The sequence below is a fragment of the Eutrema salsugineum genome, unplaced genomic scaffold (genome assembly GCF_000478725.1).
Source record: "Eutrema salsugineum unplaced genomic scaffold, Eutsalg1_0 scaffold_2, whole genome shotgun sequence".
Lineage (NCBI taxonomy): Eukaryota > Viridiplantae > Streptophyta > Magnoliopsida > Brassicales > Brassicaceae > Eutrema > Eutrema salsugineum.
The window spans coordinates 16,977,241-16,995,090 of record NW_006256829.1 but is presented as its reverse complement, the minus strand read 5'-3'; the positions used below and the strand labels follow the sequence as shown (position 1 = coordinate 16,995,090).

At 33.4% G+C, this 17,850-nt stretch overlaps 1 protein-coding gene and 1 long non-coding RNA gene across 2 annotated transcripts in view; one reads left to right on the top strand and one right to left on the bottom strand.

The window, feature by feature from the left end:
- LOC18017496 (probable LRR receptor-like serine/threonine-protein kinase At1g29720) overlaps window positions 1–9,264 on the top strand; it is a 49,361-nt gene extending 40,097 nt beyond the window's left edge. Inside the window, 17 exon segments of the mRNA XM_024155577.1 lie at window positions 737–1,137; window positions 1,324–1,426; window positions 2,678–2,925; window positions 3,149–3,264; window positions 3,634–3,826; window positions 4,162–4,298; window positions 6,582–6,843; window positions 6,846–6,958; window positions 7,069–7,264; window positions 7,467–7,487; window positions 7,593–7,727; window positions 7,819–7,937; window positions 8,037–8,247; window positions 8,365–8,596; window positions 8,675–8,825; window positions 8,940–9,172; window positions 9,174–9,264. Coding sequence (XP_024011345.1) covers window positions 737–1,137; window positions 1,324–1,426; window positions 2,678–2,925; window positions 3,149–3,264; window positions 3,634–3,826; window positions 4,162–4,298; window positions 6,582–6,843; window positions 6,846–6,958; window positions 7,069–7,264; window positions 7,467–7,487; window positions 7,593–7,727; window positions 7,819–7,937; window positions 8,037–8,247; window positions 8,365–8,596; window positions 8,675–8,825; window positions 8,940–9,172; window positions 9,174–9,264 — 2,962 coding nt within the window.
- A 3,592-nt stretch (window positions 9,265–12,856) lies between these two features.
- Window positions 12,857–15,165, bottom strand: LOC112086817. The gene is made up of 6 exons (XR_002899659.1): window positions 15,136–15,165; window positions 14,261–14,445; window positions 14,066–14,192; window positions 13,700–13,986; window positions 13,394–13,604; window positions 12,857–13,148 (listed from the first exon to the last, which is right to left on the bottom strand). It is a non-coding gene; the product is annotated as an uncharacterized LOC112086817 (long non-coding RNA).
- Window positions 15,166–17,850: the final 2,685 nt, after the last annotated feature.

The window sequence follows — 17,850 nt, the reverse complement described above, 5'->3', positions numbered from 1 at the left end:
ACTCATCACAAAGAAAGATTATCTAAATCACAAGATACAGCTGATAAATTTGCAACTAATCAACAATTTTTACGAACCGACTGTTCTGATTTTGCTGATATTGGATTGGCTACCAATGGTAACTTTTTTTACAATGTCCAATCTATACTATTTCAAAACCATATATTCGAATAAACGAGTTACTAATATATTTCATAATCAATCTACATAGGTTATTATGATGAAGGTGATCAAGCTTATATGTGTAGTCATTGCAATGCATACATGTGGTTTGGAGAAAGAATAAATAAAAGGCGCATTAAAGGAACCCCTATTTTCACCATGTGTTGTCATAAGGGAAAAGTAACTCTACCTCTTCTTAAAAAACCACCAAATACAATACTCTCTTTACTTTACAACAAAGGTGATACTCGAACACATTTTCGTGAGAACATTCGGACATACAATATGATGTTTTCCTTTACATCTCTTGGTGGAAAAGTGAATAATAATATCAACAAAGGTCCTGGGCCATACGTGTTTTAGCTGTGTGGTGAAAATTATCATAGAATATGTGATATGATACCAGCTACTGGTAAACAACCGGCTTTCTTGCAGCTTTATATACATGACACAGTCAATGAAACGAAAAATCGTATGGCTCATTTTAGGTATTTTTCATTTAACGTCTACAATCCAAATTTTAAAGTTCTAAATTCTATCTACTAAATGTCTAAATCATTTACCTATTATGCAGTAATGATGGGACGCCCAATGGTCTAAGAGAAGAAATAGTCGAGGCATTGAAAAAAATGTTGGACACTCATAATACTCATGTCAAAGCATTTAGAACAGCTCGTGATAGGCTTTCAATGAGACCTGACTTGAATGGTATGCGCCTGGTACTCAGAAGCGGTAGAGCGACCGATGGTAGAACTCATAATCTTCCAACCGCAAATGACGTCGCCGCACTAATACCTGGTGACTTTAGTGGTGATAGAGATAAGCGTGATATTATAATAGAGAGTGATAAAGGTGAATTTCAACGGATCAGTGAGTTGCATCCCATTTATCTACCATTGCAATACCCATTGTTGTTTCCATATGGTGAAGACGGATTCAGGTTAGGTATTGATATTGGTTTTATTAACATGGAGGGTAAAAAACAAAAGCATGTTACTATGCGTGAGTTCATCGCTTTCCGAATCCACGAGCGTTTAGGAGAATCTCCTATTATTATGATGTCCGGAAGACTTTTTCAGCAATTTTTAGTGGACACTTATACAATGATCGAATCTAACAGGTTGTGATATATTTGGCTGAACCAGAATAATTTTCGTTCAGATCATTATGATAAGATTGTCTTAACTGCTGAAAAAGGTGAATCTAATCTTGCGGAGCAAGGTAGGAGAATTTTCATTCCATCTTCATTTACTGGTGGTCCCAGGTATATGATGCAACACTACTTGGATGCAATGGCTGTATGCAATGGCTGTATGCAAGTACTATAGATATCCAGATTTCTTTATTAAGATAACGTGTAATCCTAAGTGGCCAAAGATTACAAGATATTTGCAAAAACATAATTTAAACATAGAAGATAGGCCAGATCTCTGTTGCAGAGTATTCAAATTGAAGCTGGACAATCTTATGGATTATTTATCCGAAGATGAAGTATTGGGAAAAGTAAATTCAGGTACTTTCAATATCTTAAAATTTTAAAAAAGTTTTTAATTAGAAAAAAATACTAAGTTTTTTTTTACAAGCTTAACTTATTTGATTTTTTGTTTTTCCTCGGCTCAACAATGTACACAATTGAGTTTCAGAATAGAGGTTTACCGCATCACATATTATACTTTTCTTGGATCCAGAGTCTAAAGTCCCAACTGGGGATGACATTGACAAGTTTATTTCCGCAGAGATTCCTGATAAGGATTTAGAACCTCATCTTTACGATGTGATAAGTGATTCAATGCTACATGGACCATGCGGTGAGTTAAATAGGAACAATGTGTGCATGCAGGATGGATCATGTACTAAGTTCTATCCAAAACCTTTTAGTTCAATCACGAAGATTGACGATGCTGGTTTCCCAATATATAAGCGAAGACCTGACGGTTTGGTTATCACCAAAAAGGGAATTGAACTTGACAACAGATATGTGGTTCCCTATAACAAAAAGCTCTCACTGCGATTTCGTACTCATATATTGAGTGGTGTAATCAGACTAGATCGATTAAATATTTGTTCAAATATATTAATAAGGGTCCAGATTACATACAAGCTAAAGTTGAGAAAAATGGCGAAGAAGTTAAAGTTGATGATGAGGTCCAAAGATTCTTAAATTGCAGGTCAGTTATATTTCAACAATATATCTATATTATTCCATGTTATTAACAATTATTTTAACAAATTTTCTAAATATTAAAGTATCTGTCGCCATATGAAAGCAGTTGGAGGATCTTAGCTTTTCCTACCCATTTTCGTACCACAGCAGTTGTACAGCTGTCTTTTCATTTACCTAATCAACAGTTTGTTGTCTATAATGAAGACGATCCCGTGAAGAAGTAATTAATCGTCCATCAGTTGCACGGTCAAAGTTTCTAGCTTGGTTTGAGGCAAATAATCAATTTGAGGAGGCTGCCAATTTGACATATGCTGAATTTCTAACTATGTTTGTTTGGGTAACAAAAATCAGATCCTGGAAAGTACGGGAAAAAGGTTTTGCTATTGGGAGAATTACGTATGTGCCACCTTCTTATATAGAAGCATACCATCTAAGAGTGTTGCTTAACATTGTCCCGTGTCCGAAAAGCTTTGAGGATTTACGCAAAGTGAATGGAGTTGTTTATCCTAAATTTAAGAATGCATGTTATGCTTTAGGATTGCTTGATGATGATAAAGAGTATATTGAGGCTATTAAGGAAGCAAGTTTATGGGCATCTGGCAAGTTCTTGCGCCGATTATTTGCTATTATTCTGGTTTCTAATTCTGTCACTGCCCCTCAAGAGCTTTGGAATTCAACATGGGAATATCTTACCGAAGATATCTTATACAAGATGAAAAAAAACAAAAGAATCAAAGTACATTTCCTAAACATGTTTTTAATATATTTCTATAAATAATTACTCATATTCAAATAGATAAATAAACTTTTCTTACCTTGCAGATTTGATTATGTCTGATATGCAGTTGAAGAATCACGCATTGTTTAAGATAGAGAAATACATGCGTCGAAATGGTAGCACTTTAAAGAATTTTGACACAATGCCTAGACCAGATGATGTTTCATTCGAAAAAGACAAGAATCCTCTGATTCTCGAAGAAAAAAAATTATGATCGTGAAAAGTTACGTGCAGCACATAGAGAAATGTTGAAAACCATCACCGATGAACAAAAGAGTATATATGATCAAATTATTGGAGCAGTGAACAACAATAATGGTGGTATGTTTTTCGTATATGGTTTTGGCGGAACGGGTAAGACTTTTTTATGGAGTATTCTTGGTGCTGCTCTTAGATCTGAAGGCATGATAGTTCTTAACGTTGCATCTAGCGGGATAGCATCATTGCTGTTACAAGGAGGCCGAACTGCACATTCACGATTTGGCATCCTGATTGCTGTTAATTCAACAACAATGTGCTCAATAAATAGCAATTCACTCAGGCTGATCTGATAAGAGAAGCAAAGCTTATCATATGGGATGAGGCTCCTATGATGAGTAAATATTGTTTTGAAACTCTGGATAGAAGTATGCGTGATATACTCAAAAATGATGACATTTTTGGTGGGAAAGTCATTGTATTCGGAGGAGATTTCAGGCAAATATTGCCTGTTATTGTAGGAGGTAATAGCACCCAAACTCTTATGGCTACCATAAATTCTTTTATTTTATGGGACAGTTGTACAGTTTTAGAACTAACCAAGAATATGAGGCTTCAAAATGGTGCTGGAGGTGATCGCGATAATGAGCTATAGGCATTTTCAAAGTGGATTTTAGATGTAGGAGACAGCAAAATTATTTCGACTGACAACGATGAAGCTGAGATTGAAATTCCCTGACAAGATTTCCTTTTAGAATGAGGCGTAGACAATTTTTGGTAGCTATCGTCTATGCAATGACTATCAATAAAAGTCAAGGACAGACTTTGCAAAAGGTTAGCCTGTATTTACTAAAACCAGTATTTTCTCATGGACAACTTTATGTGGCTATATCACGTGTTACTTCAAGAGCTGGTTTGAAGATTCTGATAACAGATACAATGGGTCAGCCACAAACCAAGACTTTAAACGTTGTTTACAAAGCCGTCTTTCAGAATGTAAGGAAACGATAATTTTTTTAAAAAGGTTTAGAGTTATACTATTTAAATGGTTTATTTGATTATTTATTAAATGACATTTTAGTTTACTTATCATTTTCCTATTAATTATTGTCTTCATCGTCGAAAATCAAACATAAAACAAATAGAATACAAAACAATTAATTGTGTTTGCAGAACTAATGAATCTTTTAAAAAATACAATTATCCAACTAAACAATTTTATGACTATGAATGCTCTTTCAAAATAAAAAGTTTCTATAATACATTAGCATTTTGATATCATAAAAAAAAAGTACTCAGCTTCATGAACTTTGCAAACCCGCACGATGCGCGGGTCTCCACCTAGTAGTACTTATTTTAAAAGTTAATATTTTAATAAACATTTAAAAATTAAAATCTTTATATCAGGCTAATCCATTTACTTAATTTATTTGATTGGATTAAAATATAATCTTAAAATCACTTTTCTAATGTACACTATTTAATGATTCTCATTCTACTATGAACTTATTAAAAAAATAATTTTTTCATGTAAAATATTTGATAAAAATAGTTTAAAAATTTTATTTTTATATAATTATGTAAATATAACGAATTATGGTAAATAAAAAATGCTTCACCACTTTTTAATATCATAACTTTAATTTTGACTTTTCATGTTTGTTCAATTGAGAAAATAAATGTGATATCATTGATAATATAATATCATTTGAAACACAAAAAATATTAAAAAATATCATATTTTTTAATTCAAAAATTAAATAATGAATATACTCTATTAAATGAAAAATAAAAACTTTCCTATTTTAGTATTCTTTGTTATTTGTTATGGCATTTCATGCAGTAATTTACAAAATAAATTTTAATTTTAAAATATCTATTTAAATAATAATATAAAGATGTGTTAATGAGACCATATATTTGTATCGAATTTTTATAAAAATTTTCGAATTGTTTTACCATATTTATTAATATATCGAATATTATAGTGTTTCAGTGTTCAGACTTTTATGATTTTTCTTAATTCTTTTTTTAACATTTAAAAATAAGTCAATTTTACTCTTTTTAACTGATGGTGATAGTTGGAGTTAAAAAAAAGAGTGAATTTGCTAGAAAATCTAAAATTTGGTCAAAATTTGCTAAATGAGAAAAACAGTAAATTGGTGGGACATTGCTCTGACACTTTGAAGCTGTTATAACTCTTTACCCCCTTCTTCCTTTGTTACGAGTCTTCCTTCCCTGTATGAAGTTTCTCTCTCATCATCTTTCTTTCGTTAGCATATAAATTATACAATTACATAACTTGTTATTATACTACATACTTTGTTATCTTGCTAACACTTAGCTTACATCAATTATACATATAAATTAACGTCTAGCATTATAATTAACTAGGTACAAAATATGTAAGATTGATAACAATAATGAGTTATATAGATGATCAAAGATGTTATTGGTATACTTAGCATAATACATATAAAATTAACGTCTAACATTATAATTAACAAGGTAAAATATATGTTAGATTGATAACAATAATGAATTATCTAGATTATTATAGGTGTTATTATTGTAGTTAGTATGCTACAAAAACATATAACACTCTATATTTATTGTTAGTAATCTAACAATAAAATTATAGGAGTAATTCAAATAGATACACACTTTATATATACGTTAGCTTGGCGGATTTAATGGCGGAGATGCCGATATTGTCGCTGGAGGCGGCGGCGCGATTGTTGTTTCTGGTGTAGATGGAAGCGGTGCGGTGGTTGTATCCGAATCCGGCAGAGGAGGTGAAAATTGCGGCTGAGGATTCGAATTAGGCGTAGAAGAAGGCGGGGCAGAGGTGGTTCGGGTTTACGATCGGCGCCGGCGGATTTGAGAGAATTGGAACAGACGGGTTTGGTGATGATGAATCGGTTGGAGCGGATGGGGAAGATCCAAGAACAGGAGGGTCCAGGTTTGAATTCGGGTCAGGATTAGGAAACAGAGTTATAAAAAGTGGAAGAAGAAGAAAATGAATAATAGTCGCTGGAAGAAGAATAAGAAGAATCAATGAAAGTGTTCGAAATTTTATAAAATATTAAATTAAATATCTTTGACATAATATCATGCATGATCATCTAAAAATTATAGAGAAGTAGGGGTAATATTGGTATATTATAAATTGTACAGTACTCCAAAAGTGTTTTTTCCCATCTTGCAAATTATGAACAGCACTTGGGTTATCTAGTGCATTTACTTTAAAAAAAAAATTGATGGTGATAATTGTTATAGATTGTAGATCAGCGATCACTACATATAAATTGTGGTGGAGAGAGCGTGAGTATTACAAACTCTTTGGGCAAAATCACTTATCAAGCTGATAATGGTATAACCAACGCCGAAACAAATCAGCACTCGGAATTCTGGGGAATCAGTAACACAGGTGACTTTAAGGATGATGGAAGCGAGGATGATACCTACACTACTTCAACTGGAGATTCTACCGATCTTTATAAGACTGCACGTCGATCAGCTCTCTCTCTAACTTATTATGCGTCTGCTTGGAAAATGGAACCTATAATGTTCAACTCCATTTTATAGAGATTCAGTTTTCAGACAAAGAACTATACAGTCGTGTTGGTAGGCGCATATTTGATGTCTATGTTCAGGTAAACTTTAACTATTTACTGAATAATTGCTAATTTGTAATCATACTTGGGAAATCAGTTGCGTGAAAGATTGAAGTTACTGCTGTTGTGTTTTTCTTCTCCCTTGTAAGGAAAAATTGTTTTTGAAAGATTTTAACATCAAAGAAGAGGCTAATGGGACTCTGAAGCCTGTGATCAAAACTGTTAATGCGAATGTGACTGATCATGTATTAGAGATTCGGTTGTATTGGGCGGGGAAAGGGACAACACTCATTCCCAAAAGAGGATATTATGGTCCTCTTATCTCTGCTATCTCCTTGTGTTACAGTAAGCACCCTTCTCCTCTGCTCGTTGAAACTCCATTTCATTTAACTATCTGCTTCAGAAACCTTACTCTCGTATGACTTTCAAGGAGTTCTTCACAACGAGTTGTTTCACTCTCAAATGGCCATATAACTTTAGATTATTACGTTTTTGTAAATAGTTTCTTTTTGTGCTTCTTCATAATATTCATCTTTCAAAATTTTAGGTCAGGAGCCACGATGCGGAGGTTCTTAGACAAAGAAAAAATACTGTTAACAAATTTCTTTCTATAGCTTGGTTTATATATGATGCAACTGTATATATGTTTACACTTTTAGTGTATCGTTTGCAGCGGAGAAAATAAAACATCAAATTAAATATCCCCTAATTTTGGGGTCAATGGGTGCCTTGGTTACAATTATTCTCTTGGCTTTGGGAATATATGCTCGGAGAAGGTGCAGAGGAGGCAATAACACAAGAGAACGAGGTATCAGATTTGGTACTGTATGAATTCATTTCTGGTACATGACTTTGTTTTAGCATATTAATGATTTCGATGGGCACCTGATCACACATAGATCTGAAAGCCCATGGTTTGCAAACAGTTTGCTTTACTTGGAGGCAACTGCGAGCTGCAACAAATGATTTTGATCAAGCCAACAAACTTGGAGAAGGAGGTTTCGGATCCGTCTTCAAAGTATGCTAAAACAGAGGCCACGTTCTCCTCAATTGTAAATACCTGAGAAAATATGGCTGTTTTTTGGTTTATGATATTGATATAAGAAATCAAATGCAGGGAGAGCTGTCAGATGGAACTATAATAGCAGTCAAGCAGCTTTCTTCCAAGTCATGCCAAGGAAACCGCGAGTTTGTCAATGAGATAGGCATGATCTCAGGGCTGAATCATCCAAACCTTGTCAAGCTTTATGGATGTTGTGTCGAGAAGAATCAGTTGTTGCTTGTGTATGAGTACATGGAAAATAACTCACTTGCTCTTGCGCTGTCTGGTAAATAAGAGTCGCTCAGATTTCCTTTATGTTTTTAGTGTGATTTAATTTACATATATGATATATTTTTCACCTGTAAAAGTGATATTATTCTTTTTGGGTTACATCCATTGCTAGGAAAAAACTCCCTGAAATTGGACTGGACATCGAGACAAAAAATATGTGTTGGAATCGCAAGAGGGCTTGAATTTCTTCACGAAGGATCGATGATCAGGATGGTTCACCGTGACATAAAAACCACAAATGTGCTTCTAGACGCTGACCTAAATGCAAAAATATCTGACTTTGGATTGGCTAGGCTCCATGAAGAAGAACACACTCACATTAGTACCAAAATTGCAGGAACCATGTATGAGTAGATTATAAAACTGAAACCGCCACCGAGCCAAAGAAATATAGATCAGTCTTGGTTTTTCTTATAATGCAGCGGATATTTGGCTCCAGAATATGCATTATGGGGTCAACTAACAGAGAAAGCAGAAGTGTACAGCTTTGGCGTTGTGACAATCGAAATTGTTAGCGGAAAGAGTAATACGAAACCGAAGTGAAATGGTTATTACGTCTCCCTTATCAACTGGGTAACCGTGGAGCTTTTCCTCTATTAGCCCATTCGATTCAAAATTTAGATAGTTGAATCTGTGTATTTACGTTTCCATAAGTTTACTGAAACCCGATTTTGCATGGAATACCAGGCACTGACGCTGCAACAGACAGGGGACATAATGGAGATTGTAGATCCGATGCTCGAAGGTGATTTTAATAGTACAGAAGCAGTAAGGATGATCAATGTTGCTCTCCTTTGCACAAACTCATCTCCTTCGTTGAGGCAAACAATGTCAGAAGCTGTGAGCATGCTCGAGGGAGAGACTGAAATAACTCAGGTTAATTCAGATCCTGTTTTATATGGACACAATTGGAGCATCTCAATCCTCTGTTTCGGGTTCTGATCTCTACCCATTATACCCAAAATCTGTGAACATAAATTCCACAGTAGAGTTTCCTTCCCCGACACTGTAATATTAAAAGCTGTGCAGATTACGATATCTCTTATGAGAGAAGAAGGGTTGTAGTTATTTATATCACTAAAGATGTCTAAGACCTTACATTAGCTCAATTTACATAGATCCAGAAAACACGTGTGTATCCCCAGTGCCGTGCGAAGACCTGCAAATTTTAAAAATATATATATATTATAATATTTTATCAATAATGATATAAATTATATTAAAAATTATAAATAAATTCTAAGTTTTTGAAAAATCTCTTAGATAAATGTTATATATCTTTTTCTTCTACAAACAATAAATTCTTAAAAACTTAAGAAAGAATTAAACTTATAGCATAGAAAAACAAAAATAGAAAACTGTTCTTAAAAATAATTATTAAAATCATTCAAATTTTAGTTAGAATATAAAGTTAATTAAAAAAGTAGTTATTGTAAGCGGAAGTGAGGCTTGAATAACTGAATTCATGTGCATATCAAATTAGGAGGAGACATTAACCACTACAACATAAAAGATATTTTGTATTTAAGGGCCCTAAAATTAATTATATTATTTGGGGGCTTGAGACAAATGCCTTTTTCAATACACTATAAGCACAGCTTTGTGTATCCCTATGAATGTTTGTCAAAGTTATCCTTTGATGCTCTTTTGCTCATGATATGCCTTGGAGATCTTACTATCGCAAACAGCAGAAATAAAAAGATACAAAGCTGGCAACTAAAGAATGCTGAGTTAGATACTAAGATTAGTAAGTCCAATTGAATCTTATTGTAAATGGATGCAAAGTGTTTTTTTTTGGAGAATTGTTTTTTTTTATAATGCTAACTAGTGATTTGGCATGCACCCTGTACGGGCTCGAATTGTTATTTTATGTGTTTTCATTAGTATTTTATTGTTCTTTTCTTGTATAAAGTTTATAAGTATGTTTCTGCTATGACATGATTCTTATTGTTGTAATTTGATAATTCTGTTTGCTTTCAAAATACATCTATAGCTCGTGGAGTTTTCTATTTTAAATGTATTTGACGTTTTTTCATACTTTAGTAGTTATAGTCTTGTCTGCTAGTGTTCAATAGCTGCGAAAAAAGTTAAATTTGTATTGGTATAGTTGTTTTTCAGTCTTAACCTTACTGTTTGATCGCAATTTCCTTGTAAAGATTGTATGTTAGATTTATTTTTCAAATAAATAGCATATATTAGTAAGTGCCAACTAATATCTGTTAAACAAAGTAATATGTAAAAGAGTGCAACAAATGACTTTAATTCAGAAATTGATATAAAAGTGACAAGTATCTCTAAGCGAAAATCACTATAAAGAATGAAAACAAAAATGATGTTCTTCTAGTTTTTGTAAACATGGCGATTAAGCACTAAATTTTAGCATAAACTTCCTTGTAGACAATATTGATTGTTCTCCTTTGCGGTACTCCTTTCTCGTCAGTAATAAATATTTTCAAACTTTTTCTAGATGTTACTCTTGAAACTGCAACATAAAGCTGACCGTGAGATAATACATGTTTGGGGAAATATAACCCAACTCTCTCAAGCGTTTGACATTGACTCTTGTTAATAGTCATTGCAAAAAGAAGTGTTATAGGGAACTGTCTATGACGCATACAAAAGGGAAAGTGTGTGTCTACTGGTGTTACAAACATCCTTGGTATTAACACACACTCATCAACGAATCGTAATTTCCCATAATCACCCTAGCCTCGATAACATGAGTTGCCAATTTAGTCACTATCAATCTTGTACCATTGCACAATCCAGTTTTAGGGTCAATGTTTCGTAGTAACATTATCAGAGCTCCCACCTTCAAGAATAGTTTGTGATTAGGTATACCTGAAATCTTAATGCTATTCAAAAACCCTTGCGTATATATGATGTCGTCAACATCATTTATGTCTGAAGGTTCAATACTATCTGCATTTAGATATCTTTTTTCTTCACTTGAATATTTAACAATTTCAAACATTAGTTACATATAACAGAATATTAATTTTAGTACCGTTTTTAATAATCATTCTCTATTTAATTTGAAATACGAATGTATATAACGTTTAAGGTGAAGATCGCTCATGACTAAGTCCATATTATTGTTAAAATATGTCTCCATATTTTAAATTTATTGGCCGAATTAATGATATTAAAATTGTCTTAAAATTTTGAAAAATACCTGGTAACTTTGATAGCATATGTTGGTTAATGATCTCCACATCCACATTCGTAAGACTCGATATAGCTCTATCTCTAAAGAACTGTGCATCTGTATTGGTGGCAAACCAATTCACCATAAATCTCCCGAACAATCGATCGTACATGATTGTCGCAATCAAGAATTAGCAAATCTTCTTGTATCTCAATTTCAACTTCTCCAGTATTAGGCTCGTTTATTTTTCCGTCACCAATATCTAATATCCACTATGAGAATGCTTTAAGATCTTCAGCATCGTCATCAGTCAGACCTGCGTGCAATCTCATATTTTGTGTAAGTTGTAAAACTTCACATTTTTGCCAAAGCGCTGATGAATTTAAAGCGGCCATCAAGGTTTGAGACCGTGTCGCATCTAATATTACTGGCAATCACCGCCAAAAACAATCACCTTACCACCAAACGGTTTCTGATACTTTAATATATAACACATGCTTCTATGCAATGTCTCGAAGCAGAACTTGCTCATCATGGGGGCCTCATCCCATATTATAAACCGAGTCTCTTCTACAAGAAAAAAGGTATATTGTTACAAAAAATTTTGTAACAATAATCATAATTTCGTCACAATAAAATTATTGTGACGGAGTTGTGATATTTTTCAACAGTCACAATAAAGTCGTCACAAACTTATTTTTGTAGCAAAACCGTCACATCATATGTGACGAATATCTTTCGTATTTATATTGTCATTAATGGTGACGAAAACTAAACGTAAGAAAACCGTGTCAATTAGAGACTATAAAAAACGTCTAGAAATTGTCTCGTTTTGCTACGCATATAATGTCTCACAGTTGTCACTTTTTGACGTATTTTTAGTTACAAATCGTCACAAATAATAACGAGAGTGTCGTCGCATATTTGTAACGCTTACAGACTAAAAACATAGTCCTAAAACCATCATATTTTGTGACTACTACACTGTCTCTATTTTGTCACTTTGTTCGACAAAAATTTAGTCACAAACTGTCATAAGTAATAACATAAAGAACATATACTATCAATCTTAATTTGTGACAACTTTTATTGTACCAAATTTTGTCTCGTTTTTTTACTAAAACTTTGTAACGATTTCGTCTTAATTAGCTACTGATTTATTGTCTTTAAATCATCATTATTCTTTACTAAATTATTGTCATAATTATTCATGCTGTTTGGCTTTTTTCTCACCTAAAACGTCATTACAATTTTTTCAGCTAATTGTGAATCATTCATTAAAAAACAAGAAGCTAAATAATTTTTAATTAAATTATTAATAAAATAAAAACACCAAAAACGTAGATGTCTAAGCAAAAAACAATAAAATCATGTTAAACAACATGACCAAACACATTAAAACCATATTAGAAAGCATAAAAACAAACCAAAATCTTAGTAGCAACAAAATAAGCTGAGAAGCGGAAGTTTATGCTGGAGTAGAAGAAGATGGAGTTGTTGTGGTTAAGACATCCTGGCCAAAAAGAGTCTCCACAAGTTTCTCCACAGTTTTCGAGGTGTTTCTGGAAAAGAGCATTCTCATCATGGCTTTTTTGCAGATCAGTTTCAAGCTCCTCGATTCGGCGAGTTAAGGTTCCCACTTCTTCAATAGTTTGTGGCAAAACAGACGAACCATTAAAAGACATAGAAACTCCACTTTGAAGTGATCCAAGTCCAAATACACGACCTTGCTTTGATATTCCAGCAACCTACGAAGAAAACACAATCAAAGTTTAGGCTTCATCTCAATTAAAAAACACAATCAAAGTTTAAACTAAACAAGAGAAAAATTGAACAACAGAGTCAAAGCCATAAAGACAAATTGAACGAGTCAAAGCGGAAGCTAAATTGAACGAGTCAAAGATCTTGTTGCTGTAATCAAACTTAGTTTCCAACGACATTGAATTTTTTCTAGAAACTTGCAGCTAGAAATTAACAAAGATAAGATAATTACCTTAATGTAAATTTCATTTCTTTCCTCTAGAGTAAGGGCATCAGTCAAAACCTCACCATTGGCAGACTCCATCTGTGCTAAGCGTTCTTGCACATGTTCATCATATTGTTCTGCAATTACTCTTGCTCTTTCATCAACATATGTTCCATCAGATTTTTGGTGTGTTTTTTTTCATCACAGCAATGAAGGAAGAGTCTTCATTATTTGCTTCCTACAAATAAAAACAGTTTACAAATTATATAAAGCAACTAAGATTGGAAACGTAGTTAGAAACGTTCGTAAAAGTATAAATATCTAAACCATTACCAGAACATCTTGAACCTTGGCATATGAACGTGAACCTGATCTGTGTCGGTGGGGACCTAAACCATCACGACTAAACAGCCGAGAAGAACAAGCTTTTTGGCTTTTTCTTTGACTTCTGGTGTCCTCCAGTGAGCTAACATTACTGACCAATCTGATGACAAAATCCAATCTGGCTTTACTCCATTGGACTTTGCAAGGCTAACCATTCCTCTCAAGCGAGTAGCAGCAAGTGCATCAAAGTTGGCTTTCACTAGATGCTCGATTGAGACATCCCACTCATACATTGTCTAGAATACATATAATATTAGACACTAAAAGTATTAAAAAATACTAAAAATATAAAGTAGACACATAATTTAGACAAACCTTAAACGTTGAATACCATGCTTCTTTAAAATGCCGTGGCACTTTTTTCCAGCTGTACCATGGTCCCTTAAAGCACCCTTCAATGATTTTTCTCACTCTGGTTGATACTTCAGTGTTGTTTTTGAACCTGTTGCCAAAGTAATTAAACTGAGCAAACTAATATTTTATTATATTTGATTCTGTATTAAACAATACCATTTGGCTCCATTCCTTCTAGATGGATGGAGCACTCGAACATCATGTGCTATAGTTGCTATTTCTTCCATCTGTTCAATTTGTTCAGTGTTGGCTGCCGGAGGAAGTGGTCTTTCGACCCCACCAGATTGAGAAGCTGATCCTCTCCCATACAAACGGCCACCTACAATGATTGGAGGCCTCATCTATAATTGACAAAGAGCAATTTTTTATTAAAAAATAGTCAAAAAGCATAAGAAATCAAGCTAAAGACATATCTGAGAACTTTAAATAGCAAAAAACAATTGATCTCCAAAACTCAGTTGACAGATATGTTTGTTTAATCTCAAAAACGACCAGAACACAATTGACCTCCAAAACTCAGTTGTTATATACGTTTGTTTGATCTCCAAAACTTGCAAACTCAATTAGGCAATCTAACAAATCTAAAGAATTTCAAAAAAAAAAGTTTAAGCCAAAACCGATGATTAGAGACACATAGGACTAGAGACACATATGGTTAGAGACACATAGAACATACCTTGAAATCACTCTTTGTGGAAAAATAAAAACCTAAGCAAAAGACGGCTCCAAAAGTAAAATGTGATAGATGCTAAGTTTATTAGGAGTACTTTATTTATATATTAGGTGATATTTTAGAGTTTTAGTGACATTTAGTGTTAAATTTGGCGACTACAAAAAAATTTAGTACTGTTTACCGGCTATTTTCCCGCACTTAACAATTTCTGAATCTTTCTAATTTATGTTTTCCCTCTTTCTTTGAGGAACAAATTTTTCATTCCCTCTAAAATTAAAAACAATGACTGTCTTATATCTCTGAAAGGAATCATGCCGTGATATTTAGTAATTAAAAGACGTTGGAAAGTTGGTGACACCTGTTTTATTGTATATTGCAGTGCACAATAGCAGCTTCGACTCCTAATTCTACCATCTTCGAACTCAATAAGTGTGCTGCAAAATTCAATATAATCATTGAGTACAACCCAAAACAAATGCATCAACAAAGCTTTATAACCATGGAGTCAAAATCTGTGATCTTTAACACAAACACAATTCTATGATTCGTCGCAGATTTCTAAATAATCTATGAAGCTCATTAACAGGCAAACACAAGAATAGTCGTCAGAAACACAAACACAAGAACAGTAGTCAGAATCTTAGATCTTTAACACAAAAACGCTATTATGTGATACACATAGCAAATTAATGCACTAAATATGAAGCTCAATAACAGGCAAACAACAATAACTATGAAACAGTCTAGAAGAAAGAAAAAAAAAAGGATAAGATGACCCACACAGGGAGAAGCAGGAAGGAAAGCAAATCAGTCATCAGTTCCATCAGCTTGAAAAACAACAAGAGCTTGGAGACATCAAACAACAAAAATCAGTAAGTACCAATTTCATCAGCAATGCAACAAGAGCTTGGAGACATCAAACAACAAAAATCAGCAAAACAAGTGCATATGAACGCCTAGACACAAGTACATATGTACAGTAACATATTCTAATCTGCCATACAGACATTAAAAACAGTAAGAAGATCTAGCATGATCACCTTTTCTGTCAATTGTTTCAAACAAGACATTGGATCACCATGAAAGGATAGAGCAAGAGAGAAAACGAAAAAGAAACAAAGTCTATTCATAAGGAAGCAATACAAGTGAAGTTAATGGAAGATAAATCCAATAACAAAACGGTAAGAGAGAAGGCCAGAAATCAATCAGAAAAATGATGAGACTATGATTGATAGTTACTTCAATAAGATTCAACCTAAACATTATCAACGAAATCCATCACCTAAGATTCAATTAGCTACTCTGCCTTTCTCGTTCACACCACGTTTCAGATATCTGGGGAACAAGATAGAAGATTACAACCCAACTAAGACTTAATCTCATTCAGCTTAACCAAAACAAATGGCAGAGATAGAACAAGCTTCGTTAAGACTGTTACCTTTTTTCATACTTAATTTAAGATAAACCAAATCAGAATCAATCAGATAAGAAGATTGACATTCAAAATGCAGCTTCCACAAATCTCTAGTAAACTCTCTCTCATACTCTCTCGCCATTGACTCGCGACAATACTCAACAAGAGAAAAACCTGGAATTTGAACAGATTGGGAGAAAGAATCAATCAGAAAAACCTGGAATTTTCTATTTGGGCTGGTTTTGTTTGTGGGTTCTGTGATCTAATTTTGTTTGATTTTAAGAATAGTTTACATAAGGGAATTTGAAGATTCTATACTTCTGTGGTCGAATCTGGGTTTCAAAACCACGAAACTCTTTTTTTTAGTAGCTGTGTAAGTTTTACAAATATTTAATAGTGAGACCCAATGTTAATAATTGTATATGGTGTAGTGGTAGTGTAGCTTCATCATTTGTGAGAGGTCCAGGGTTCAAATCTTCGAACCAGCATAATTATTTTTTTTTACAAAATAATACCGTATTATAAATATCAATCCAATGGGAATTCGTTGTAGGTGACTCAACTTCGTTAACAATTTGACGGAGTTGACTAACGGTTACAAGAAAAATTGAGTTCAGATATGGATATTCAAATTATTAATAGTTCAGGTATGTGTTAACACAGTAAAATTGTAAGGCACTAATCGGTACCGTTTTATGCAGTTGATGTATGAATAAGCCGTTTTTCCATCTTTAATATCTACTTTATCGTGTAGTTGTCTTTTTAGTTGTTTTATTTGCAAAGGTAAACCTAAAGGCAAATGCTTTAAATAACTTTAAGTAAATATAATATAAATAAATAGAAAAATTCAAACCTGAAAGCACATATCGTATGACAAAAAAAAATAAACCAAATTGCAATAATTTAAGAAAGAAAACAAGATAACCATATTATAATGATTATTCAGATTCATTATCAGTTAATTCGATATCAGGATTTCAATCTTCATCATCTGATCTGGTATCTCCTTCTTCTCCTTCGATATCATCAAGATCGTCAGTTTGGCCATTTGTTAATGTCTCGACATCCAACGAATCAGCAGAAACTATTGGACCATTTCCTTCATGCTGCAATGCAGTGAAATCCAAACTTTGGTTAAACACAACTTTTCCCCTTGGTTGTATCACGATTGCTGCTTTCCATTGTCGATCTTTTATCTGAGTCACCCGTGGATACGGAATATAGCATACTTGATCTGCTTGGAAAGCCATAATAAAAGGATCGTATTTTCCATGACGTTTTCCAGCATTAACATCGATAATACCTGATCTGTTTATCCGTACACCTTTTCCAATGATTGAATCATACCAATTGCATTTGAAAAGTATAACTTTAAGATGAACTGGTCCAGGATAATGAAGCTCATAAATTTCTCTCAATACTCCATAAAAATCAGGTTGTTCACTTGAAACACCAGATGTGGAGTCTTTAACACAAAATCCATAATTGGCATTCTTCTTGTCTTTTCCATGGTCGTATGTGTGAAATATATATCCACGACAAAAATACATTGGCCAACTAGTAACTTTTATCATTGGACCATAAGCGACCGTCTGCAACCATTTTGGATATGAATTATCTTTGGAAGTATTCTCCACCTAATTTTAAAAACAAATATAC